Raw genomic sequence first — 26,896 nt, 5'->3', positions numbered from 1 at the left:
TAAGTCTCTTAACTAGAGACTCAAAGATAGTGGAGGAAACCTGAGGCAGAGGAGAGCTGCCGGAAAGGACTATAGCCTGGAAAGCAGGCAGACTCTAGCACTACATTCTTACAGCCCAGCCTGAGGTTTAAGAAACAAACAGAAAAGTGATTTTACAGAAAGAGGAGATGAAGGAGGAGGCTCAAGTGATAGTGGTTGTCACCTCCATCCAACTGAGTTCAACAGGGTTGAAGTTCCAGGGAGGAACCTCATCTTCTCTCATGGGTAGTCAGGTGTTGGCCTCTAGAACAAAGACTGGCATCTGCACTCACTCCTAGGAGGATGCTATTGACTCCAAGTAATGTGCAGAACAGTACAGTGGATGACCTGGACCAGCATACAGATTCAGAAATCAATCTGTAGATACAGAGTCAAGACAGATATTAAAGGAAGTCCAAGAAGAGCTTTCAATTCATTTTAAGTTAGAATTACTGAGAGAAGGGGATCATTAAGATCATAAGATTTAAATTTTTGATTTGTGAAGAGGTTGTGAGGAAGACAGAGAATAAAGATTGGTCCCAGTAAGGTTGCTATACTCAAATTTAATCAAAATAGCTTTGAGTATCCATCACAATAATGTGATGTCTTTTGCAGAGGGATGTTGAAGGAAAAAGCTTGTAGATTCAAGATACCTTTATTCAGATAAATACCAGCCAAACGCAAGCCAGCGCGTGCCCAGGGACAGCAAGGCAGATATGCCAGAGAGAAGGGGCAGCAGAAAGGAAAGAGAGTATTCCATGTGCTTGTGGTCGCTTAAGAGCCCATGCTGCGTCATTCTGACCTCACCTTGACCACGCTTTGACAGGCATGGTCAAGCACACCTGTAGCCAGCCCTTAGGAGGCATGGTTACTGTATCTCCCTACAGGAGGTGATAGGTTTGACCATTTCTGTTGTTAATTGTTTATTTTTGAGATTGTAATTTAGTTACAATGTTTGTTTTCCTCCCTAACACTCCCATAAACCCCTCCCATTCTCATTCAAATTTATGACCCATTTTTCATTAATTGTCATTACATATATAAATGTATACACATATATACTCATAAATATAATATGTTGAGTCCATGTTTATGTATGTTTTTAGGGCTGACCATTTGATCAATTGGTGTGCTCTTCTTGGGGAGGACCACCTCTCCCACCCCCAGTTTCACCCGGTTGCCTGTAGTTCTTTGTGGAGGGTTGAGGCCTCTTGAGCTTTCCCCATCTAGTTTGGCATGTTCATTGTTGTTACCCTTGTTCAACTCACATTTTGGGCAGTCATGTCGGTGGAACTATATGGGTATAGCTTCTAGTGTTAGGAGACAATCTCACAGAAAACTTCCTGCTCCTCTCTCTGGCTCTTAAAATCTTTTTGCCCTGTCTGCAGCAGTGTTCCCTGAGCCTCAGGTGTGGGAGTATTTTGTAAATGTATCCATTGGGACTGGGTTCCACAACTCCACGTTTTGATTGGTTGTAGTTTCTGTAGCACTTTGTTGCAAAGAGAAGTTTCTTTGGTGCAATAGGAAGACTACACTTATTTGTGGATATACAGAAGAAGGTGGGAGGAGGGTAAAGGGGAATAGCAGGATACAAGTGACCCGATAGGGTAAATGGGAAATAAGGGGTCTTCCTGTGGGGGAGGCAGGTAAACACAGACTGGGCTTTTAAAAGGCTAAAATAGCCCAATATAATTTTGCCTTTGGACCTCTAACATTCTAACTCTCCCTAATTAGAGATGTACTAGGAAGAGTACAGCTTGTGGAAGTTCCAACAGATGTAGTTGCTCTTGGAAGCCTCGGCTTATATCCATGGCAGCTCATGTCCCACTGTAGCCAGGAGCTTCTCCTGGAATCTGGTGAGGCTGCAACATCAGGAAGGCAGATCTTCAGGGGGAAGAAATAATTCTCAAAGGTTACTAAGGAAGACCCTTCTGGATCCTAGTATCTATTAGACATGTTTTTATCCAGGTTTAATTAGTTAATTTTGTCTTGTGTATCTGATATAACAGAAATGTTATATCTAGCACTAAAACAATTAAGAACATTATTTCTGAAAGGAGCAAAGATGCCAGATGAGAGAGACTGTGCTTTAATTGAAGCTGGATAAGCACCCCTACTGCAGTAAAGGAGCTGATGCTAGTGGAGTGGCTGTCTAATCGATTTGGCCTATTTAATACATATAAATAGGAAACTTTTGGCTCAGGCATTAACTATGGGTTTAAAACTTGGGTGTCTCCAAAACTGAGGGTTTTTTGTTGTTGTTGTTAATTTAGAATTGTATCTCTTTCACCCAAATTATACTGAATAAGAAAATTCTTTTACAAAGACAGTGAGGACATTTGAATCTTAAGATGGGGAAACACTTGAATCTTTAAACATGAAAACTTGACTTAAATAAGGTAGGAGGTCTGGGTAAATGAACAATTATATCAAAGCACTATTTTTTTTAAAAAAAATATTTAGTCATTGTGTACAGTGTTCTGTCTGCATGTATGCCTGCAGGCCAGAAGTGGGCACCAGATCTTATTACAGATGGTTGTGAGTCATCATGTGGTTGTTGGGGTTGAATTCAGGACCTCTGGAAGAGCAGTCAGTCAGTGCTCTTAACCGCTGAAACATCTCTCCATCCCTCAAAACACTATTAAAGTAAGGACATGTTATCACTTTCACCTGCAGGCAGAGAGAAGTTTGAAGACAGAGAGGAGTAGGGGAGCCTCAGCTTCAAAAGATAGTCTGGGCAGACAGTGAAAAGTGAGATTCCTTGAAGAGTTTTGCTGTAGAGGCCAAGAATAGTTGTAACCCTCTTAAAGTCACTTGCATAAGTACTGAGTTATGGCTGAGTAAGTGGGGAGCAGGGGAGGGTAAGTAGAACTGAGCCTGAGAGAGATGCAGGAAGGGGGCGCTATTGAAGGTGAGTCATGATACACAGAGTGAAACCCATCGTTTTGGAAAGGTTGAGTCTGATACATTGGGAAGCATTGGAGGATCCAGGCAGACACCTATGTGGGGAGGCCAGCTCTCAGCAGATGTCAGTGCCATCCAAGAAAGACCATGAGTGGGCCCTGGCATCTAGTCAGGGGACTGATTGGATGCAGAGACAGACAGCAGTGCCAAGGAGGCTAGAGAAATGGGCAGTTTTTCATAGAGTTACAGAATATAGAATGCTGTGCAAGACTGGCAAAGCCAGGGGGAGTTTCTGAGGTAGAATCAGGCTTTAACTAAAGGCATCTGTCTACTACCATTTACCATTATGCCATAAGTAGTTCTAAGTCAGCAAGAATTTTAACATAGAAGGTACCTTTTTAAGGCCACTGAAATCCATTGCCTGATTTATACTGTGGCCAGATGCTGTTACAGCAACTTATCAATCTCTTTGATTGATTTCTCCCCCAGGATAAAGTATGTTTGAGAGTATGTAAAAGCTATTTAGTGTTGTGGAATATTAGTTAAAGATGTGTTACATTCTTTTATGATATGGAATATTTGTTTAATGATGCAAAGATGCTTTGCATTCATTTAACTCTGTAAAGCTGTGCCACTTTGCCTGTCTGAAACACATGATTGGTCTAATAAAGAGCTGAATGGCCAATAGCAAGGCAGGAGAGAGAAAGAGGCAGGGCTGTCAGGCAGAGGGAATAAAGAAGAGTGAGGCGTGTGAAGAGAAGGGGAGGAGGATCCAGGGGCCATCCACACAGCCACACGGCCACACGGCCACACGGCCACACGGCCACACGGCCACACGGCCACACGGCCACACATCCAGCCGTGGAGTAAGAAGGGAAGAAAGACACGTAGAATAAAGAAAGGTAAAAAGTTTAGAGCCAAAATATAGAAGAAGAGAAACGGGTTAAATTAAGTTAGAAAAGCTTGCTAGAAACAAACCAATTTTAGGCCGGGCATTCGTAAAGAAGAATGAGTTTCTGTGTATTGTTTTGGGATCTGGTGGTGGGCCCCCAAGAGAAAGAGTAAAAAACTCCGGCTACAATCTAGCAGAGAGTCATTAGGTAGTTGAGAGTGAGGTACCCATTATGAGGCCTGTGAATCAAGCAAGTGGAGAATAAGAGACAAACATCCTTGTACCTCCCAAGTTCCCAGATGCATGACAAACGTCACAGCAGGTAGATCAAACATGATACTGAACACTCCACAAAATACAAAATGGTCTGAGCAACAGTCCTGGACCATGCCACGGGAGGGACGTAACTCAGCATGGGATTTCACTTGGTTCAGAGATGAGTAGGTGCCAATGACGACATGAAAGACTCACCAGTTTAGGGCAGGGGCCTATGCTGGGTGCAGAGAGGCAGCAGCAAGAGAAGTGGGGTGGGGGGGTGTCTCTAAAGTGTCTGGACAGAGAGTACCCAAGTCTGCTCCAGTTTGCAACGAACCCACTTCAGTATTTCTCTGTGTCATGTCATTGGTCTGTTAGTATTTGAGTCTACAACCCTTTGCTTATGCTTATTGTAATATAAGTTTCTAAGTTTTCAACATTATATGAAATTAACATGTTAAATTTTTTCTTGGCCGGGGCTTTAGAGCTGGTTTAGCAGATAGGTGCTCTTGCTGGTCTTCCAGAGGAGCAGAGTTCAGTTCCCAGCCCTCAAGTCAGGCAGCTTACTATCAATCACATGTAACTCTTGCACAAGGGAGATGTGACACCCTCTTCTGGCTTCTACAGGCAACCACATATACATGCACATACTCACATGTGGACAAACAGACACACAAGTGAATAAAAATTTCAAAAAATCTCAAAGCAATTCTTTAAAAGTATCCTTGGCCTAGGAACATAGCTTCCTGGCAGAGTGATTGTGGAGCATGCCCACGGCCCTGTTTCTTTCCAGTATGCAAAGTTTCTCTTGTCTGTACTATAAGTAATGAAATTCCCAGTGGAATATCTGGAGGTCTTGTTGGTTAGTTACGCTAACTAGACAGACAAGATAGTCAAGTTGCAAGCAACACTTTTTCTCTTCCACAGTATGAGTAATTTAGTGGCATTTGTCATATTATAAATCATATATGTCGGCATCTATATTAATATTGGAATTCCATTGAGAAGTCACTGGCTTTTAATTTTTTAAAAAGATTTTATTTATTTATTCTGTATACAACATTCTGCTTCCATGTATATCTGCACACCAGAAGAGGGTACCAGATCTCATAAAGGATGGTTGTGAGCCACCATGTGGTTGCTGGGAATTGAACTCAGGACCTCTGGAAGAGCTGTCAGTGCTCTTAACCTCTGAGCCATCTCTCCAGCCCCGGCTTTTAATTTTTGGCTTATGAAAAGTAACTGTAAATAGTAATTAGAGTCATAGTAAACATGAAGCATGAGTTCCGTCCACCCTAGGCTACAGGTGAGAACTTGAACCCCCCCCAAAAAAAGAGTAGTACAAGGGTATTATTAGTAGTACAGTATTATTAGTAAATGTGAGAAAACATTTGTACTGAACTTTCTAACAGTTAAGACATTCTTCAACTTATAATATCAGAAAACTCACAGACCACTTACTAAGAAATATTTAAAGTCCTTTTGAAGATGCTAGATGTCCATTTCCGTAGTGACCCACATGGAATGGGAGACCAAACATAAATGACCATGGTCTAAGAACACAGATTAGGTCACCCTAAATTCCTACTCTGAATGTTCCAAAGTAGAAGCAGTTTTGTAAAACATTTATAGTAATAGAACAAAGAGGTAATAAATAAAGACAGTTTTCAATTTCATTGATGCAAGCAGGTGAATGGTTAAAGTAAAGTGGAGACATCGCTGCTATGGGCCTCAGATGCTATCTGGTAACACTCAGCCTTTTGGTTGATGTGGGCTCTATGTCTGTTTGTAATTAGATTTTACCTAATGATCAAAGACATTAGCTCACACATAGCGGAGGGTAACTCATGTGTATTAAGAGGGCTAAAGATAGCCTAATATAATTTGGCTCTGAACTGTGACATTCCAAACTCTTTACAGTTGTTGAATTTCTAATCAGTGAATTGTAACACAAATAACAAATGACCCAGATTCTGATACTGGGTTTATGCTTCAAGCTGAAAATCAGAGAAGCAAAACAGCCAGCTATTAGCTCTTAGCTCTATCTCAGACTGAAAGGGTTGATCCTGTCTCCACAATCTTTTACCAAGCTTCAGACTGTATCTTCTCCTCAGTGTGGCTGGAGAATGAATGCCTTTCTATCTTCAGTGTGGCTAGAGAATGAATGCTAGCTCAGCTCTGAGGCCCTATTTCTGTCTTAAATACCTGTCATGAGTCTTGGGATTAAGGTGTAAACTCTGTTGCTCTTTTAGACTGATCCAATCTCATGTAGCCCTGGGTGGCCTGGAACTCAGAGAGCTCCATCTTCTGCCTTTGTCTCCTGAGTCCTGGGATTAAAGATTTGTATCACCACGGCCTAGCTCTATGGCTGCAGGGATTAAAGGTGTGTATCACCACTGCCTGACCTCTACAGCTTGTGACTGACTTTGCTTTCTGAATCTTCAAATGCTGATGATTGGCTCAAAATGCATTACCAAATGAAAATAAGCCAAAACTCAAGTTACATACACTGCATGGTGTTTTTGTATTTCACAATTGTTGGAACACAGTCCAAGAATGGAGTCATTCGAGAATTCTGAGTGCTTGTGGGAAAACTCCAAGAAAATAAGGCAAGAATCTTACGACCTCAGTTTCTTCAAAACACAGAATTATTCTGGGAATGTGTTTTCATGCTCTTCCTAGGTGTAGCCAATAGGAGTGAGTTTGCTTCAGGTGTTGTTATTCATCTGCCTCTGTGCAAAAACATGTCTTTGCCATGTGTGGCTTGTCCTTGTGATTGAACACCTTACTCATGTGACTCTTCTTAATCCTCTGACTATAAATTGTCGGATGCTCTGAATAATGTTGGCTGTTGCATGAAACTTTAGTCTGCTTTCTTTTTAGGCCCCGTTCTCCCAGGTTCCCCCTATCGACTAGAGCAGTAAACAGCTGATCATAAAGTCTTTCTATTGCAGCACGATAGATACTTCTGCAACGGAAATATTTTTGGGGGCCTCTAGACATGGAAATTTAGCTCATTAATCCAATAAAGCAATGAAAATCTTTGCTACTGTGTTTGTGATTGGGTGTCTGAGATAAAGATATAGCCCCTGCCCTCAAGAACATTGAGGTTTAGATGGGAGCAATTACATGACTCCAAAATACCAAGATAAATTTAATAAGGGGAGCAAAGTTTTATAGCAGCAAAACTATGTCAAGTGAGGTTTGCAGAGGACTAGGGTTCATGTTACAACTGTAGGCAAGGGGCAATATTTTAAAGAGAATGTGTAGCATGCAGGAAAGCATAGCGGAATGAAAAGGAAAGGCTTTTAACGCACTCTCCTTTATCCCTGCATCCCTAACCCACATCTAAAACTGTCCCTGATCATATGTTTGTGTCCATGGAGCCTTTGCACAATGTAAGTTCATTTTGTTGTTTTACAGGATAACCTCACACCACTACTGCTTGCTCTCAGGGAAAACAGACTGCACATGGCACAATTTTTAATAAAGATGGAAGCAAGCGTACATGCAGTTGATTCTCACAGAAGGTAGAGTCATCTGACTTACAAAATCCAGTAATGTTGTTCTAAAATGGAAACAACTGTGCACATAAAAATATTACATTAACAGGAATGAGATTAACTTACAGGATATATAGAAAACCAAACATATATTATCTGTTAGGTAGAATTGCTCCCTCGACCCCCACTCCCAAGACAGGGTTCTAGTACTCACTCTGTAAGATCAGGCTGGTCTTGAATGCAGAGATCTGCTTGCTTCGGCCTCATGGGGGCTGAAATTAAAGGCATGAGCCACCACACCCAGCTTAGAATTTCAATAATTCAAAGTGAGTAATATATAATAGGGTTCATACTCTCTTATTAATATTGACTGATTGTGAGCATGAGTTTTCTGGCCCAGCAGGTCCTGAGGCTCTTGAGCCCCAAATTAACACACAGAAGCTATATTAGTTATGAAACTGTTGGCCAATCGCTTGGGATTCTTATTATCTAGCTCTGTCTTAATTATTAGCCCATAACTATCTATGTATATCTACATGGTCTTCTCTTACCAGAGAACGCCTGACTCATGTCCCCTCTTCCAGGGATCACATAACGACTCCTCTCTGCCTACACTTCCCAGAATCCTCCTTGTCTCTTAGTCCTACCTATCTTCCTGCCTGATTGACAGAACAGTGTTTTATTCATCTATTCATCAAGATAAATGTATTTACAGAATGACATCTCCCATCAACTGATTTCTCTAATTTTAATCCAATATTAGTACATATGATCTTATATTAGCTAAAAATGTATTAATTTTGTTTTAATATATTTTTCTTTAGAAAATTCTATATTGAGTATAAAATAGAAAATAATTGTTTATTAGTTACTTTTCATATAGGCATGACATAAGGACAGAGGGAAATTAATGGAGGGAAGATTTATTTTGGCTCATGTCCTCAGAATGTATCATCTGTCTTGGCAGGGAAACCATGATATAGTATCTCCATGATGGTGAGAGTATAGGAGATCTCCTCCCAAGGATTCCTGTGTATCTAACATCTCGAACAACCCTGAGGTCTCCGTTGTAAGTTAGAATCCCATCCACAGCACAACATACAACTCAATTAGGAGCTCTATGCAGGAAATTTCAGCCTGTTCCTCACTGCCTGGCTTCATGGGTTTAATTTTCTTCATGAAACCTTGGTCTACATCCCCACAATTACATAACTCTTGCATTCTTTGTGCCAGTGCCACATGGAAGATGTTATCTTCTGCTGCCAGGCTGAAAGATGGCAAGCTCCCTTAGATCTTGGCTGGCATTGCTTCCCAGTTCTGTGTGTCTAAACCAGGGAAACACATCCCTAATATATAAAAATGTAATAATGTACTTGAAGGGTGGTTATAAGCTCATTCATGTGGGAGCTGGCTGTGGCAATACATACCTTTAATTCTAGCACTCAGGAGACAAAGACAGGTATATCTCTGAGGTTGAGGTCAGCCTGACCTATATAGCAAAACAAACATATTGAATCCCTGTCTGAAAAAAATATTAATATATGTTTTACCTCAGTGCCCATCAGTGCTAATCAGCATCATTAACTGAAAGTACTATAACCATTATTTTTATTTTTTTCCATTTTTATTTGAATTAGAAACAAGATTGTTTTACATGACAATCCCAGTTCCCTCTCCCTCCCTTCCTCCCCTACCATACCCCCATCTAAAACCCTACCTATCACATATCCTTTCTGCTCCCCTGGGAGGGTGAGGCCTTCCATAGGGGGTCACCAGAGTCTATCATATCCTTTGGGATAGGGCCTAGGCCCACCCCCATGTGTCTTGGCTCAGGGAGTATCCCTCTATGTGGAATGGGCTCCCAAAGTCCATACCTATGCTAGGGATAAGTACTGATCTACTACAGGAGGCCCTATGGATTTCCGAGGTCTCCTCACTGACACCCACATTCCTGGGGTCTGGATCAGTCCCATGCTGGTTTCCCAGCTATCAATCTGGGGACCAAGAGCTCCCTGTTGTTCAGGTCAGCTGTTTCTGTGGGTTTCACCAGCCTGGTCTGGACCCCTTTGCTCATCACTCATCCTTCTCTGCAACTAGATTCCAGTTCAGTTCAGTGTTTAGCTGTGGGTGTCTGCTTCTACTTCCACCAGCTGCTGGATGAAGGCTATAGGATGGCATATAAGTCAGTCATCAATCTTATTATTAGGGGAGGGCATTTAAGGTAGCCTCTCCTCTGTATAACCATTGTTTTATCAATGTCATTTTATGTTGTTATTTTTATTAATCACACAAATATTTTACTTACTTGACATGAGTATAAATTACATTATACTACACTGATTGATGGAAGAAATGGAGAAATCTCATAAATCTTGATGTACTTTGGATAAGTGTTCCTTATTACCACAGTTGTTCATCTGAGAATATTAAATTGGGAATCCTATTAGGTGATAGAATAGTGGGAAAAGAGTCTACCAGAGTGTTTTGTCTTTTTAGCTTTGAAGATAACTTGAAGTGTTGAATAATGGATCTCCCCAAATACTTATGTCTATTAATAATTCTACACAGTTGGGCAAGCTATTTGGTAAAGTATATCCAAAAATCATTCAAATAATTATATTAAGTTCTGTAACTGAAGTTATTTTTATCTTAGAAATTCTCTCATGTATGCTGTAAGATGTGATTCATCAGTTATGGTCAACCTTCTTCTTCAACAAGGTGTTGACATGAATTTTAAAGATTTGTTTGGATGGACTGCTTTACGATATGCTATTGAAGGTGATCGGGAGGTGTAAGTAATTCTAATTAATATTAATTGTTTCAGATAATTACATGAGGTGATATTTCATTGTTGGTTTAGATAGTTTTGAAATGGAAGAGAGTTCATCCACTTCATCACTTAGAAACCAAGGAAAATGATGGATTATTTAGAAGTAGAAATGAGTGCATGAAATTTTAATCCCAAGACACATTTGATTTTTAATAATTTTGGACCTGTGTGCAAGGCAAATATTCTACCATTGAGTTACATCCTTAACCTCAGTATCAGGAGTTTGAAGATCTTCATATTTAGGGATTCCAGAGTGCTCCATTTCATTCCGAACACAACCCTTGTGCATCAGATACACTGTCACATTTTGCTTTTTTTTTTTGATTGTTTGCTTTAGTCTTATAATGTCCATTTTAGTAGAAAATCCCTAAAAGCTTTCTTCTACACACTGCTACTTGAAATTCCAGGAAACTAAACTAGTTCTGTAAGTGCAAGTTTCTCAACTAGAAGAAATTCTAGTCATGTCTTTTTTTGTGATTCTATTGTTACAGTTTTGCCACTAGCGGATCCTTCGGTACAGTAATGATTAACAACTATCCCTCGATTGCCCTTATTCAGATCCCTGAGTTTTTGTGATAATATTCACATAATCATTAGAACAATGTCTTCATTTCATATATTCTTTTTTCATATATTCTTTTTCAGTTAGGATTTTGTGGTGGTTTGAAAAAAATGGCTCCCAAAGGAGCACTATTAGGAGGCGTGGCCTTGTTGGAGGAAGTGTGTCACTGTGGGGATGGGCTTTGAGGTCTCTTTTGCTCAAGCTTCCCTTAGTGTGACAGTCAGTTGACTTCCTGTGGCATGCAAGGCATAGGACTCTCAGTTCTCCACCACATCTGCCTGCACGCTGCCATGCTCCCTGTCATGATGATAATGGACTGAACCTCTGAAACTGTAAATGAGCTACCCCAATTATGTTTTCTTTAAAAGAGTTGCCATGGTCATGGTGCCTCTTCACAGTGATAAAAACCCTAAGACAGATATTGTTCCAAAAGTGCTCTACCTTAACAGCTTGGAGTCTTAGCTTTACCTATTGACAGTAAACTTTCCCATCCATTCTCAAACTTTATTTGCAGTCAACTTGTGGGCCTAGACTTTCATGATTGATTACCTAAGAGGATTTTGGGTATTCTTCCATCAAATATGTGTTGTGGCCACTCCCCTCAAAAAAATCAGTGTTCAATAATTTTGCAAGACAAGCTAAAAGATTCTGCTCTTCTTTGATTATGAACTTCACCTAGAAACTCTTTTATAGTCGGAATATTTCTGGGTGGAGATGAACTTAAATCACTTTTCAGGGAAGGTTCCAACTCTGGATTGGAAAATCCACTTGAGTGATTTTTTTCCATATTAATGAAAATCTTCCAAATCATGTGAATCTGTCCTTCAAGATTTCAATATATTTTCAAATTTTGCCTCACAAATAAGCCACTAAACAGAAGATGACCTGTATTGGCAGACATAAGTCCCATGATGTCTTAACAGTGTGCATGTATGAAAAGATTCCAGTTGGTGATTGTAGTGACTCAAATAAAAAAATATCTCTCTTAGTCTTATATGTTTGGGGACTTAGTCCCCAGTTGGTGATACTGTTTGGGGAGCCTAAAGTGGTGCAGCCTTGCAGGAGGAAGGATGTCACTGGAGTGGGCTTTGAGATTAAAACCCTCATGTGACTTCTAGTTCATTTTCTCTGTTTCATATTTATATTTGAAAATGTGAGCGCTCAGCTTCCTGCACCTGCCCCATGCCTGCTACTTGCTTCCATTCTTCCCTGCCATGATGGACTCATATATATATATATATATATATATATATATATATATATATATCCTTTTATTGAAAATAGATTCTTTCCTAATATACTATTTCCTGATTATTCTTTCTCCCTCTACTCCTCCCAGTTCCTGCCCACCTTATCACCCCTCTGGATCTACTCCCTTTCTGTATCTCATTAGAAAAGAATAGGCTTCTAAGAGATAACAACCAAGCATGACAAAATAAAATTATTGTATTTTTATATTATAAAATATTACAAATTATAAAACAAAATGATCATATCAAAGTTGGATACAGCAATCCAACCAGAGGAAAAGTGTCCCAAGAGCAGGCACAAAAGTCAGAGACCCACTCATTCTCACAGACAGGAGTCCCATAAAAATACTTAGCTAATAGCTATAATATATACACACAGGACCTAGTGCAGACATGTAGGCCCTGTGCTTGCTGCTTCAGTCTCTATGAGTTCATATGCATCTTGTTTAGTTGATTCAGAAGGCCATATTCTCCTGATGTCCTCCATTCTCCTGGCTTTTGCAATCTTTCCATCGCCTCCCCTGCAGGATTCCCTGAGCTCTGAGGGGAGGGATTTGATGGAGACATTCCATTTTGACTCTCTCTCTCTCTCACAGTTCTGGCTATGAGTCTCTGCATCTGTTCCCACCTTTCCTTCTGTCAGTTGCTTTGGTTATATTGTTTTATTAGAGCATCAGAAAAGTAACTAATACAGTGACAACCATGACAATTAATCATCTTTGTAACAATGGTGTGTGGATTAAGATTGGATTTGGTAAAGGAGAAATATTTAGTTTTTAAAAATTTATTTGTAAAAATTTTTTGTTATGATTTATTAGTTCAATAACAATGAATAACCATTTTGATAATTTAAGGATTTTATATGTTAATATGAATTTTAGTTCTAAACTATTCAATGGCTATTAGTCTCTAAACTACAAAGCAAACATAATGGAACAACTAGTAAACATACTAGCATTTTACATTTGCTGAAAGCTGTAATATTGGAGCATTGGTTTCTGTGAAGAAAAACACATATAGGTTTCATTTTAGTTTTCAAAGCAATTCACTGTTAAGATACAAATTATTCTGTTGCTTTTCTATTTGCCTCTTAATATTTTTATGTTGTTAAGTCTTCATAGTAACTTGGTGAATTAAAGCATTAAATTCCTTATTGGTTTTTAGAAGTCTAAGATTTTTACCATTAGAGAAACTATATCTAGAAATAGCTGTTAGTTATGAAGCTAGGGCTATATCAGAGGTCACGATACTTCTCATTTTGTCAAAATGACCTAGTGCTTGTGCTGACTTTGATTCATCACCATTTCTTTGTTATTTCCTTATCTAATTAAAAGTTTAATAAAATATATCCAAGTTAATTTTTAAGACTATATCAAAACACACTGATATCGACTAAAACACTTAATAATTTAATGTGTTTGGCATGGCTTTCATACCAACATTAAAGTAATGATTTTGTGTACCACATTTTTGTATATGACAGGAGGACAGTACTTTTGGATTATGAGTATACCCTAATACAAAGCTTAAGACAGAACAACTCAGGTAAGACATCTTTTGGTAGTTGTATTCCAGAAGAAAAATGTCAAGTCTCCAGGCCATGGGATACCTGCCGAGGAAAGCTGCAGACTGGGTGTGGAACCAGCCCTAGAGATAAGTGTGTTGTAGTCAACAAAGCTGAAAGGAGTTGGCGACTTGAAGAGCTTTTGAACAGAGACACAGAATTTAGGGTTTGCCCAGCTGGTTTTCGGTCTTGCTTTGGGCCCATATTTTCTCACTATGTCCCATTTCCTCTCTTTTGGAAAGGTAATGTATATTCTGTGCCATTGTTCATGGGAGTATGTGATCTTCTTTTTGATTTTGATTTTACAGGGGATTAGAGTTAAGAGATTTCATGAGTTTCAGGGAAACTATGCTTGAACTTTGGATTTTTAAACATTGTTGGGATTGTGATAGACTATGAGGACTTTTGATGTTGGACTGAAGGCAGTTTTCATTATGATACAATCCTATGGGATCAGGGAGTGGACAAAATTTAAGAGCTGGTTCTTTGAGAAGATAATTAAGATCAGCAGACCTGTGGCCCAATTAATCAAAAGAAAGAGATGACTCAAATTAACAGAGTCAGAAATGAACAGAGAAACATTATAAAAGACACCAAAGAAATCCAAAATACATAAGGGAATACTTTTGTAACATGTATCCCATTAAATTGGAAAATATAAAAGAAATGGGTGTATTTCACTAAATTTAAACCAAGAAGAGATCAGCAGACCCTGTGGTGGTTTGACTGAGAATGTCCCCCATTTACTCATCTATTTGAGCACTTGGTCACCAGTTTGATATTTTGTTTGGGGAGGCTTGGAGGATGTGGCTTGTTGGAGGAAGTGTGTCCCTGGGGGTGGGCTTTGACAGCTTAGAAGACCATCCCTATTTTCACTCTGCTTCATCGTTGTTTGAAAATATAAGCTCTCAGCTTGTGACTTCAGCCTCCATACCTCCCCGTTGCCATGCCTTCCAGCCAGGATGGTGATCATAAGCCTCTGGAATCATAAGCCCAAATAAACTCTTACTTCTATACCTTGCCTTGGTCATGGTATTTTATCATAGTAATAGAAAAGTGACTAATACAGACCTATGGCAAATAAGGATATTGAAACAGTAATGAAAAGCCTTCCAAAAGAAGGCCAGGCACAGATGGATTCATAGTAGTATTCTACCAGACTTCTCAAAGAATATCATGGCCAATATTTCTTAAGTTATTAAAAATGCGGAACTAAAGGAGCATTTCCAAACCCCTTCTATGAAGCCAGTATTATTTTAACATCCAAACCAGGCAAAAACACCACCACAAAGTATAGTCCAATATCCCTGATGAGCATAGATGAAAAATCCTTAATGAAACACTTGCAAAACAAATACAGACATATATCAAAACAATTATCCAACACATAGGTTAGATTTATCTAAAGGATGCAGGGATAGTTCAACATACACAAGTCAACAAACACAATAAATCATATAAATTGTCTTATGGGCAAAAATTACACTATCATCTCAAAAGTTCCAGAAAAGGCCTTTGAAAAAAAATCCAATATGCTCTCATGCTAAAAGTTTTAGAATAGGGCTGGAGGGAGCATAAGTTAAAGGGTGTACTTTAAGAATGCCTCCATAAACTTTATTGTATGAACTTTGCTATATAATATTAGAGTGTGAATACCATTGATGAAGCTATAGGATCAATTTTCTTTTCCTGGACAAGCATAAACAAGTCTATACATGGTTTATTTAATGTTTTCCACTATTAGTTTATGATGCTGAATATTAAATATTAAACTTGGGGCCTTCCAAATACTAAGCAAGTGTTCATCTCCTGACCCCCAAACCCCAGGTAATGTTTCCTATACCTTACATTGTTTTTTCACACTTTAACAAGGAGTGAAAAAAAATCACATTTAATTTGTCCCACTAGGGAGAGCCAACTGTGGTCACATTCTGAAAACCTGAGAGAGTGGTTATGTCTGTAATTTCATGTTTGATTGTCCATGTCCTTTGTCCTTGATAGTTGCTCCTACCTCACTGCCTTACTTGTTTATAAACTTCCCTCTTACTATTAGCTATGGTTTGGGAGTAGATATACTCTTAAAATTTAAAAGAGTTATTCACTTTTATTTTATGCGTATTGGTGTTTTGCCCAAATGTCTATCTGTTGTGTACTGATGTTTTGTTGGAATGAGTATCTGTGCACCATGTGCATGCAGTGCCCTTCAGAGGCCAGAAGAGGACATCAGATCCCCTGGAACTGGCATTACAAGCTAGCGAGCCACCATGTGGGTGCTGGGAATTGAACCTAGGTCTTCTGGAGTAGCAACCTGTGCTCTTAGCCACTCAGGCATCTCTTCAGCCCCAAATAGTCTCTTAAGGGTTCAGTCACTCCAGTAGTTCCTTCTATGGTAGGCAAAATACCCAGTGACATTCAATCTTGTTCGCACCAAAGGGAAGAATGAAAAAAAAAATAGTGAAAACTGAGTGAGTTTTAGCATCTTTTAGAAGAGGATTAGCAAAATGGAGCCTTACACTTCCTCTCATGATCTCTTCTCCATAGGCAGCCAGAGAATATTTGTATACTACTGCCAGTTTATGGAAAGAAGCTGATTGACACCATGTTCTGCCAGTCTGTTGTTCTCAGCTGGAATTATGGTTGTCATAACAAGGCAATTTACTTCAAGGCATCACATTTTAACATGTTCCATTTTTATATACAATAAGACAAAGGGAAATAACTTTTTTAAGTAAATTTTTTAATTTAAATTAGAAACAAGCTTGTTTTGCATGCCAACCCCAGTTCCCTCTCCGTCCCCTCTTCCCCTGCCCCCACCAACCTCCTATCCCATCTCCTTTCTGCTCCCCAGGGAGGGTGAGGCCCTCCATGGGGGTTCTTAAGTGTCTGTCATATTATTTGGAGCAGGGCCTAGGCCCTTTTAATACATCACTTGCCCACAGTCATATAGTTTGTATTCATTGTAGAGTATCCCCACGCTTAACTACTGCACTTTTAATACTTGGCTGAGTCATGTTATCTACACAAGGTAAATTCTGTCTTTTCTTTGACAGCCCCTCAGAGCTCTGAAAACTACTCTTCAATCAGGTAGGATCTGTAACCTTAAAAAAGAATGTCAACTGATTATAGAATGCAATGAAAGGAAACTCTGTGTTTCTGTACTTAGTCCTTGATTTCGTATTGTATGTTTAATGTTTTTTATTAGTGGTTATAACAAGTTATTCAAAAGGACATGTGCTATTATAACTTACTTCTTTTACTAATTAAACAATCATCATTCAGAGTTTGATTAATTGTTCCATCCAATCACAATCAACAAGTACCCAGACCACGATGTACATGTCAGACTGAGTGGTTCTATAATTAATTATCTTGATTTTTTTCATAGACTGAGAAACCCCTGTACAGCACAGGGACAAGAAATAGATCCATATGGTCGATTCAGAAAATCAATTATAGTTTTATGTTAAATTGCTTTAGAATTTTCCTAAGAAACACAGTTATAATCCAAGAATGTATCTTAATACTTAAAAAATACTGTTAAAATAGTATCTCTGATGCACCAAAGGTTTTAGGGCAGATCTCATTGAGCCGTGGCTAAGAAGTCACACGTAGTATACACCAAGATGGAGAAAGCCTGTGAGAGGAATGTTTTAGTGACCGAGCAGAATGACTGCATGTACAGCGTCATCTTTTTAGGGGAGGTTCAAGCTTTATCCACTTTTTAATTTCACAGTTTGGTTTTTGTTTCAAACCTTTATCTGTGCCTAGGAATATGAAGTCTTCCTTATCTTAGTTTCTTTTTCCTACAACTACACTCTTTTCTGATTGTGTACTCCTTTGTACGTTTAATTTTTTTTCTATTTTTACTTTGGTTCATGCCACTTTTTCATGCTTGTAGAGAAAAACAAAGGCACAGCACTTCAGGGTTTTAAGGTATAAATTATAAGACTAATAAACAGGCCCCCAGCTCATCAACCTGAGCTCATGTCACAGAACAAGTGATGACTTGTGATAGTAAGATAGCCTCTCTGGGGCATAGTAAACATGAAACTCAATTCATTCTAAGGCCAGTTCCACTATTTATCACTTCATGGGTGAGTGTTTTTTTTTCTTTAGTAATAGAATGGATCAATGAGTCTAGTCATCCCATTGGAAGAAGAATAGAGCTAGCAAAAGATCCCAAAGGCAGAGAGTGAGAATGGAATTAACAGTGTAAGGTAACTCTGGGATAAGGAACAACACTGTGTCTGGTTCAAAATGACAGGAATTTAGAGCAGAGATCAGGATCCTGGGTTTTATGATAGGTTTGATAAAGATAACACAAAGCAGAATATTGAAAGTTCCATATAAAGACATGTGAACATCAGGGGTTCAAGAGAATCCTGAAAAATACGTTGCTTTTGTTTGCTTGATAGTAGGAACTAACACAATTTCCTTTAAAGGTTGCTAAGAAACAGTTGAGACACTTGAGAAAGTCTCTGTAGAAGCTGGGAGTGCCACATCACTCACTCCATTTTGTAGAGAGTGGACTATGAGTTCTTCATGTGCCCAGGGCAGGTGTCCCCTCAGTGGCCCTTCTTTTCCAACTCATTTCTGCACTTTTTTATATTCATTCATGGTCATGGTTTACAATTGGCTGACAAAGAAGCTCTTGAACTTCAGTTGGTACTATGCTGTTGTGAGTTCATTAGTTCAATGGCCTTGTCATGTCCACCGGCCTCTGGCTCTCAGTCTTTCTGTATCCTCTTGCTCCTCATTCCCTTAGACTCTGGGGTAGGGACTATGATGTGGACACCACATTTAGGTCTGAGCATTCCACAGACATTTTGACCACCCGTGAGTCTCATATTAACTACTATCCTCTGCAAGATGAAACTTTTCGGGTGGGAGTTAAGAACTGCACTAAGGCACGGGTAGAGAGACACATATTTAGAAGGCGGTCTAATACAGTGTGTTCTCAGCAAAGTAATAGTGGCAGGTTCTCCTCTAGAGCTTATGAGCTTCCCAGACATGGATCACCTGATGGGTTTATGCACGCATTTTTCTCCTGTGAGGAGGGCCTTAAGTACAACCAGAAAGCTGTAGTTTACCCACGGCATTTGTGCCATTATTGCTCCCTCAGCCATCTCTTGTCTGGCTGTTTATTATTGTAGCCCACAGCTAGGTAAAACTTTTAGTGTCTTTTCTTCCCTAGCTGCATGCATAGCACCTTCTAGTACTATGAAAGCTAGTAAGTAAGAAGAAAATTTCCTAGTTAGTACCAGCTTGATTTCTTCATGTCCTGGGACCACAGCATGTGGTGTCTTCAACAATGGAATCTTATATCATGCTCTGGTGAGCAACCAAGATTAATGGATATAGCCTGTATTTTATTTGGGGGGATCCCTGGGATCCCCCTGACTAACAACTCCAGGGGAGGATCTCACATATGGCATTGGGCTTTTGGTTTGATATCCTATAGCCTCTGGGAGGTTCACTATATTTTGTTGAATGTAACACATTAAAAAGTCACATGCGTGCACGTGCATGGATGCACACACACACACACACAGAGAGAGAGTTATAAGTATATACTGGAGGAATGGATCAGTGGTTAAGAGCACGTATCAGAGGACCAGTTTGATTCCTGACATACATGTTAGGTGTCTCACAATTGCCTGTAAGTCCAGCTCTGGCACCCTCTGCTGGCCCCTGTACTTGTGTGCACATGCCTATATATACATATACACACCAAAACTAATAGAAATAAATCTTTAATGTATGTATACATATCTTGGAAGCTAATCAAAGAGTAGGTTTCTATGTGGCTTTCCAAAGGTACTTAGTGTCAGTTATCACTCTTCCCTCCCTCCCTCTGCTCATCCCCAAGCCCTACTAAACCTTTTGCTCCAGTTAGTCCCACTTCCCCTTTGTATCTCCTATGTTCTACTACTATAATTTTTAATGTTCTAAACTCTCTGTGAAAAACATTTCCAGAAACAACTCTAAACACATTCTTGAACTTTGAAAATTTATCTTTCAACATTTTAAAATGCCTAAGGGGACTCCTGCTGCTATTTTCAGGCAAAAAGAAAAAAAAAAACAATTTAAAAATTTCATGTTTTTTTATGTATGTATGTATGTATGTATGTATGTATGTATGTATGTATGTATGTCTACATGTGAGTATGTACACATTTGTGCAAGTACTGGTGGATGGCACCTCGGGCTGGTGGCAGAGCTGCAGAGCTGGAATTTCAGGTGCTGAGAACAAAATCGGAGTCCTTCAAAAGAACAGCAAATGTTCTTAACAACTGAGCTGTCTCCCAGCCTTGTAATGGGGTCTTTTAAATAGGTATATTCCATAAGGAAGAAAAAAAAGTACCACACTTGAATTAAAAAGCTTTGCATTTAATCCAAGAGTGGATGATGGAAAGAGAATAGCCCATCATTTTAACATGTTTTATGCTACAAGATTTGTTTTGTTTCTATGAACCATTGACAGGAATTGTAGTTTAGCCTCCATGGAGGGAATATTTAAATATTTCCAGGGGCTGCCCAAATATTGGCATGATATGAGCTTGTCAGTAATACACCTTTGAGCAGTTCTTAGATTGGGATAGATGGAGGCAGAAACGATGAACTAAAGATGTCTTAAACACTCAGGTCAAATTAGAATAACGAAATAAAGATATACAATTCACCTTGCAAAGAGCTGATCTTTTAATACGTTTTAAAAAACAGTACTCATATGCCTTGTGTACTTTTTGTTCTGAAGGCCTACCAACAAAGCTGATGCTGGAACGACCTCATCTACAGCCACTGAGGTTTGTAATGTTGTTCCTGGGGGAAAGTACTCCTGGATGAACTTAATTTCTTACTTGGAATATTTAATAATGTTCACTATTTCCCTCTCATTTAATTAGTTCTTAGAGAATTTCATACAATGCATTTTAATCATATTTATTCCACTCCCCCAATTCCTCCTGTCTGCTCTCACTTCTCCACCCAACCATATGCCTTTTTTATCTTAAAAATTACATTTATTGCTGGGGCTGATCTCTTCACAATAGAAATATGTGGAATTCTCATGGTTCATTACAGTAGATTAAGATATAAGCACTGCCAGGTAGTGGTGCATATTTTTAGTCCTAGAATTTGGGAATAGGGGGCAGAAGCAGGCAGATCTCTGAGTTCAAGGCTAGTCTGGTCTATAGAGCTCTGCGATAGCTAGGGCTACACAGAGAAACTCTGTTTTGAAACAAAACAAAACAAAAAAAGATGTGTTAACTTGATTTACATGTTTACTTAAAAAGCCCATCTTGGTTTTGGTGTGAAATACAGAACTGCACATTGTAAAACTAATTCCTTTGTTGAAATGTGTACATGAGCATTTATCTATGAATAGTTTTCTTCTTTACTTAAATGTTTAGTATTCAGTCAGTTCTCACATGAAAAGCAAAATAGTCTGAATCTAGAGAATATATATGTATGTATATATGTTTATGTAATATTTCAATTTAATATGGTTATGTATTTTCATATTCTCCCTTTTAAGTTTAATTACATCCAAAATACCAAATTGAGATATCTAATGGAAAACTTGTGCTATTCATTATTGATATCAATTTTATCAGGATATATCTGAGAGTCTTTCACATGCATTTGCTGAAGATTTATTTGGGGCTAAAGATCAAAAAAGTAAATATATAGTGATTAAGCAAGTGGAAGGTATCAATTACATTCTATTTAGAAAGTTTTTGTTCCCTCATTTTTTGTTAGTTCTTTGAGAATCTTGAAAAATGTAATTTTGATCATATTTACCTCCTCCCCCAACTCAGATCCACCTCCTCTTCACTCACCATCCAACCCCCTCAAAAAAATCCCACCTCATCTCATCAAGTACAGTTGATGCTGTCCAGGTACTCTTTTATGTGGCCTTTCATTGTAACAAGGTCACCCACCTGGACTTCCTCTCTGAGAAATGACCAGTTACCAACAGCTCCTTAGCTCTGCATGGGACACCTCCCTCTCCATGCTGGGATTTTCTCTGGATTCTGTGTTTTAACTTGAAATTTAAATTTATTTTCAATTTCCACAAAGAATTGTACTGGGATTTTGATGAAAGGTGGTTTTCAATTTTATTTGTAGATTTCTTTAGAGCAGATATTTTTTTGCAGTATCTATCCTTGTAAGTCCATGAGCATTTTCTCCTTTTTAGTGTCTTAAAGTTTTCATTGTGCACATTTTTCACTTCCTTGACTAGATTTATTCCAGGATATTTTCATATTTTGAGGCTATTGTGAATGGAATTGTTTCCCTGATTTCTTTGTTGGTATGCTTGTCATTTGTATATAGGAAAGACTCTGATTATTGTGTGTCCTGTTACTTGGTTGAAAGTATGTATCAGCTCTAATTTTTTTTTTGTGGAGTTGATGAGGAACTTGTAAAGACAGCTAACTTTTCCAGGAGATGATTTCTCCCATGAATTTTCTTGAAAGTTTATTATGATTTTGCAGAGCAATACAATATTGGAAATAAAAACCACTATAAAATATAGGATACAGTAGTTTTGAAAAATATATGATGTTAGGAGGGAAAAAAATGGTGGTAGGGATGTGGCTGACAAATTTGACCAAATCACATCATAGTCATATTGAAATTGTTGAACAATTAAACAATTTTCAAAAATACATTTGGTTAATTTCACAATGGTTTGTTTTAATAGCTACTGATTTTGATGTATAACAGGATTATCAATATCTAATATCTCTCCCCATTTTAACAACTACATTCTACTATTAAAGTAATACTGTACATTATTTCTGGTTCACATAACTTTTTAAATGATTAAATTAATATGAATCCAAAATAGCTAAACCATAGGATAAAAACAATAGGGATATCAATAGTCCTAGTGCCCTATGAAAAAAGAATACTTTATAAACTGTTATTTTACAAGTTTATCCGGACTGATCAATTCAGGAATAATATATAAACACAAATTAATTATGCACTGTCGTGACTCATTTATACTTTCTATTTGTGATGTGTGTATGTTTGTGGGTCTTCATTTGGGTATTTGTACAGGTGCCACACATTATGTGGATATGAATACATGCATTTAAAAGCTATCTTAAGGTTTGAGACAGGGCCTTACACTGAAATTCAAATTCACCTGGCCAGTGAGCTCCAGGGATTGACCCTTCTCTGATGTTAGGGTTACATAAGCAAACTACCACACCTGGCATTTTACATTGGTTCTGTGAATCTAAACACAAGCACTTTACCTACTAGGCCATCTCCTTACTCCTGTACTTTTGAAACTATGGACAAACTGAAGTACGTAATTATTTATGGTATAATTGTATGAATGACTTTGATATTTTCCACTAATGATATATTCTGTCATACTTTATTGTCAATTTTGATGTTTATTTATTCAGGGCCATGATTTGCTTCTCTGATTGGAAATGACACTTTTCTTCATGGACAAACATTTTTTCACAAACATTTTGCTTCTTTCACTACAGTCAGTAGGAATACAATACTTTAACCACTGTCCTCCCTCCCCCCTCCTCTCTCTCTCTCTCCCTCCCCCCCTCTTTCTGTGTATGTAGGAGGGTATAAATGTGCTGGGGAGGTGTGGGGGTTTGAATGAGAATATTTCCTATGGGCTCAGATATTTGAATAATTAGTCTCCACTTGGTGGTGCTGTTGGGGATAGATTACGGAGGAACTATGTCACTGGGGGTGGGCTTTGATGTTGAAAAGCTATGTGCCAGTCCCAGTTTGCTCTCTCTGCTTCATGTTTTTAGTTTAAGATGCAAACCCTCAGCTTTTTCTCCAGCCACTGTCTGCTGCTCACTAGCGTGCTTTCCCATGATAGTTGCTCATCTGGAACAGAAAGTCCAAATAAACACTGCTTTCTATAAGTTGCCTTGGGCTAGTATTTTCTCACAGCACCCTCACAACCTCACATGTGAATCCCTGCCTCCTTGTTTCAGGCCAGTTCTTTAGTTTCTGGCTGCTGTACATGCAGGACAGGTAGCCTACCGCTTCCAGGGTTTCTACTGCATTTACTTCCAATCTCCCTGTGGGAGTGTTGGGATGACAGACATGCAAGCTTTTATATGCTTTTATACAGGCTGTGGGGATTCAAACACAGGCCCTCACACTTATACAGCAGACTCTTTACCCACTGAGATATCTTTTCAGTATAGTATTTTTTGAAATCTGGACAACAGTTTACTAAATCTATATGCAAATTTATGTACATGTATTTCTGTAATATTGCTGTTCATATTAGTAAAATTAAGTCCAAGAACATAAGTGGTTATTTTGAAAGTCAGATGTGAGAACTCTGTTATATTCTAATTCTTCTTGATTGTATGGTTTGAATTGCCATATTACCTTTTGCTTTTTTAGTGAGGGCCAAGAAATGTCCACACTGGAAGGTAATAACTGTAATTTTTAATTACAAAGTATTATAATTAATATATTTATAAAAATATTTTAATATACATTCAGAATATGATTGAAATGCAAGACCCGCTTACAACCAATGAAGCAGGAGTGAAGAAGACAGAAACATGCCAACCAGGTAAATTCTGAAACACAAAATACCCTGGAAAAAAGCACTATTGGAAACACACTCTTCCCATCACCCATTAGCTTTAGGCTTAGTTATTAGGGTTGGACATAAAAGATGCAAGTCATTGTCAGCATTCACATTTCAAAATAAGTTATTTACAGGCATGAGGAAACATTTTAAAGTTTATTCTTTGAAAAATTTTATATATGAGTACTATATATACAATTCCCCTTCCCCCTTTTCTTTCCAACTCCTCTGCTGTCTCTGCCTCTCCCCTGACCCCATGTCATGTTCATAACTTTTTTCTTCAATTGTTATCAACACACACACACACACACACACACACACACACACACACACACACACACACACAAACTGTCCAGTCTACTCAGTGTTGCTCACATGTATGTGTTCTAAAGGATGCCCACTTGGTATGGGACAACCAATTAGGGGATCATTTCTGGGGAAGCCTGAGTCTCCCTCTCTCTATGGCTCTTTATCTAGGAGGAGGCTTTGTGAGGTTTCACCCATCCATGTTGGCATGTCAACTGGTGTTGCCATTGTTCAAGTCTCATTTAGGCAACAATATTAAGATTTTGGGTACACTCATCCTGGTCCTCTGATTTTACAATCTCTCCACTTCCTCTTTCATGATGTTCCTGAGTCTTAGGTATTGTGCAAGTATCAAATGGTGCTGGGCATCCCATTGGCAGTTGTTCTCTGCATTTTGATCAGTTGTGGGTTTCTGTGATGGTCTCCAACAGCTTCAAAGAAGCCTCTTTGATAAGCAGTGAGAGCCACACTTATTAGTTGGTAGAAGGATATGTATTCAGAAGGTGGTTTGTGTTTGGTTAGTTTTTGTCAAGTTTGGCACAACCTAGTGTCATCAGAGAGGAAGAAACTTCAATTGAGAAAATGCTCCATAAGATCTGTAGACAAGCCTGTGGCATTTTATGGCTGTATGACTGATGGGGGAAGGCCCAGCCCACAGTGTCTGTGCTAGCCATAGTTAGATGATGAAGAAAGCAGCTGAGACAGCCCTAGGAAGCAAGGCAATAAGCAGCACTTCTGCATGGTCTCTGTTTCAGTTTGTGCCTTGAGTTCCTGCCCCAGTTTCTCTCAGTGATGAACTGTGACCTGGGAGTTGTAATAAACCCTTTCCTCTCAAGTTGCCTTCATGGTGTTTTATCAAAGCAATAGAAACTCCCACTAAGACACAGTTAGAAATTATACTGATTTAGGGAAGGGAAAGTAGTGGGTTCTTTTGGAGGTCCCATGGCCTCACCAACCATGGATAGTTGACCAGGTTTGCAGTACCAGGCATGCGTTCTTTCCCATTTAGCAGGCCTTAAGTCCAATGGTTAGCTCCAAAATATAAGTACCACTATTCCGTCTTTGGGGATATCTTGCCATGCTAGTCATAGCTGGGTAGGACTATTGCCTGCTTCTCTCCCTTGGCAGCTGGCATAGCACCCTGTGGTCCTGTGAGAGCTGTTCTGTTCTTCAGGGAGGAGGCTGAGCTGACAGGTCAGACCCAGCTTGAGTACTCAAAGTCTTGTGTCCAAAGTATATGATCTATTCAGCAGAAGTGACTTACCTTCAGATCATGGGAGGAAAGCAAGGGAAAGAGCAATAGCTTGTATTATTTTGGGGATCTCTTGGACAGCCCTAGCCAACGACCACAAAGCACATTTCTCATGCCTGGTCCTAGGTTTTTTTGTTAGGTATTTATGACTCTTGGAGGGAGCATTATCACCAAAATGGTATAGCTTCATTTAAAATATTTGTATGTATGTATGTATGTATGTATGTATGTATGTATGTATGTATAAATATGTACTTATATGTAATTTTAAGTAAACATAAAATAACGATTTCCTATGACTTTTTAAAACATCCATAGAATTATTTATTCTTTCTCTTCCGTTCTACCTCTATACAGTCTCCCTTCTCATTTCCGTAATACCCCCACCCCAGTTTTTCACATTTCCTCTATCAAAGGAACTGTTTCAGTTTGTGCCTTGAGTTGTGACTACCAGCCCCCACACAGTGCTCCTCCTCCACATCCATCCTTGCCATAATCCCTTCTACTTCCCTGGTGCCTGTAGTTACTCCATGCTATATACTCACATGTAAAGATTCCAAGATAGGAATAATAAAAAAAAAAGATTTGGCTTTTATCTTTCTGAGTCTAGATCAGTTCACTCAGCATAATATTTTTTGGTTTCACCTATTTTTCTGAAAATTTCATGACTTCATTTTTCTTTATAGCTGAACAGAATTCTGAAAAATTACCACAGTTCATTATCCGTTGTCTGTTGAAAGATAATTAAGTAGTTTCCATTCCCTGGCTCCCGTGAATGGAATGGCAGTGAACACAACTAAGCAATTATCTGTGGTGTAGGCTGTTGAGTGATTTGGCTATATGTGAGGAGCGAATAGCTGGGTCTCGTGATAGAGCTGTGCTTGGCTTCCTGTGAATTCACCACACTGACTTTCAGAATGACAGAGCCAGTCTGTAATCCCACACACACTGAATGGGGGT

The 26,896-nt window shown here is 38.8% G+C and overlaps 1 protein-coding gene across 3 annotated transcripts in view; it reads left to right on the top strand.

The window, feature by feature from the left end:
• LOC100772170 (putative ankyrin repeat domain-containing protein 19) overlaps positions 1-26,896 on the top strand; it is a 54,793-nt gene that overhangs the window by 16,034 nt on the left and 11,863 nt on the right. For 2 of the 3 annotated variants that reach the window (XM_027405374.2, XM_027405371.2), the window contains 6 exons: positions 7,493-7,599; positions 10,226-10,363; positions 13,698-14,020; positions 16,829-16,862; positions 20,536-20,584; positions 24,288-24,360. In XM_027405374.2, coding sequence (XP_027261175.1) covers positions 7,493-7,599; positions 10,226-10,363; positions 13,698-14,020; positions 16,829-16,862; positions 20,536-20,584; positions 24,288-24,360 — 724 coding nt within the window. The remainder of the gene's footprint in view (positions 1-7,492; positions 7,600-10,225; positions 10,364-13,697; positions 14,021-16,828; positions 16,863-20,535; positions 20,585-24,287; positions 24,361-26,896) is intronic. The other variant, XM_027405373.2, reaches the window with a different exon arrangement.

This window comes from Cricetulus griseus, chromosome 3 (genome assembly GCF_003668045.3).
Source record: "Cricetulus griseus strain 17A/GY chromosome 3, alternate assembly CriGri-PICRH-1.0, whole genome shotgun sequence".
Lineage (NCBI taxonomy): Eukaryota > Metazoa > Chordata > Mammalia > Rodentia > Cricetidae > Cricetulus > Cricetulus griseus.
The sequence above is the reverse complement of the archived record's forward strand: the minus strand, read 5'-3'. Positions and strand labels throughout refer to the sequence as shown.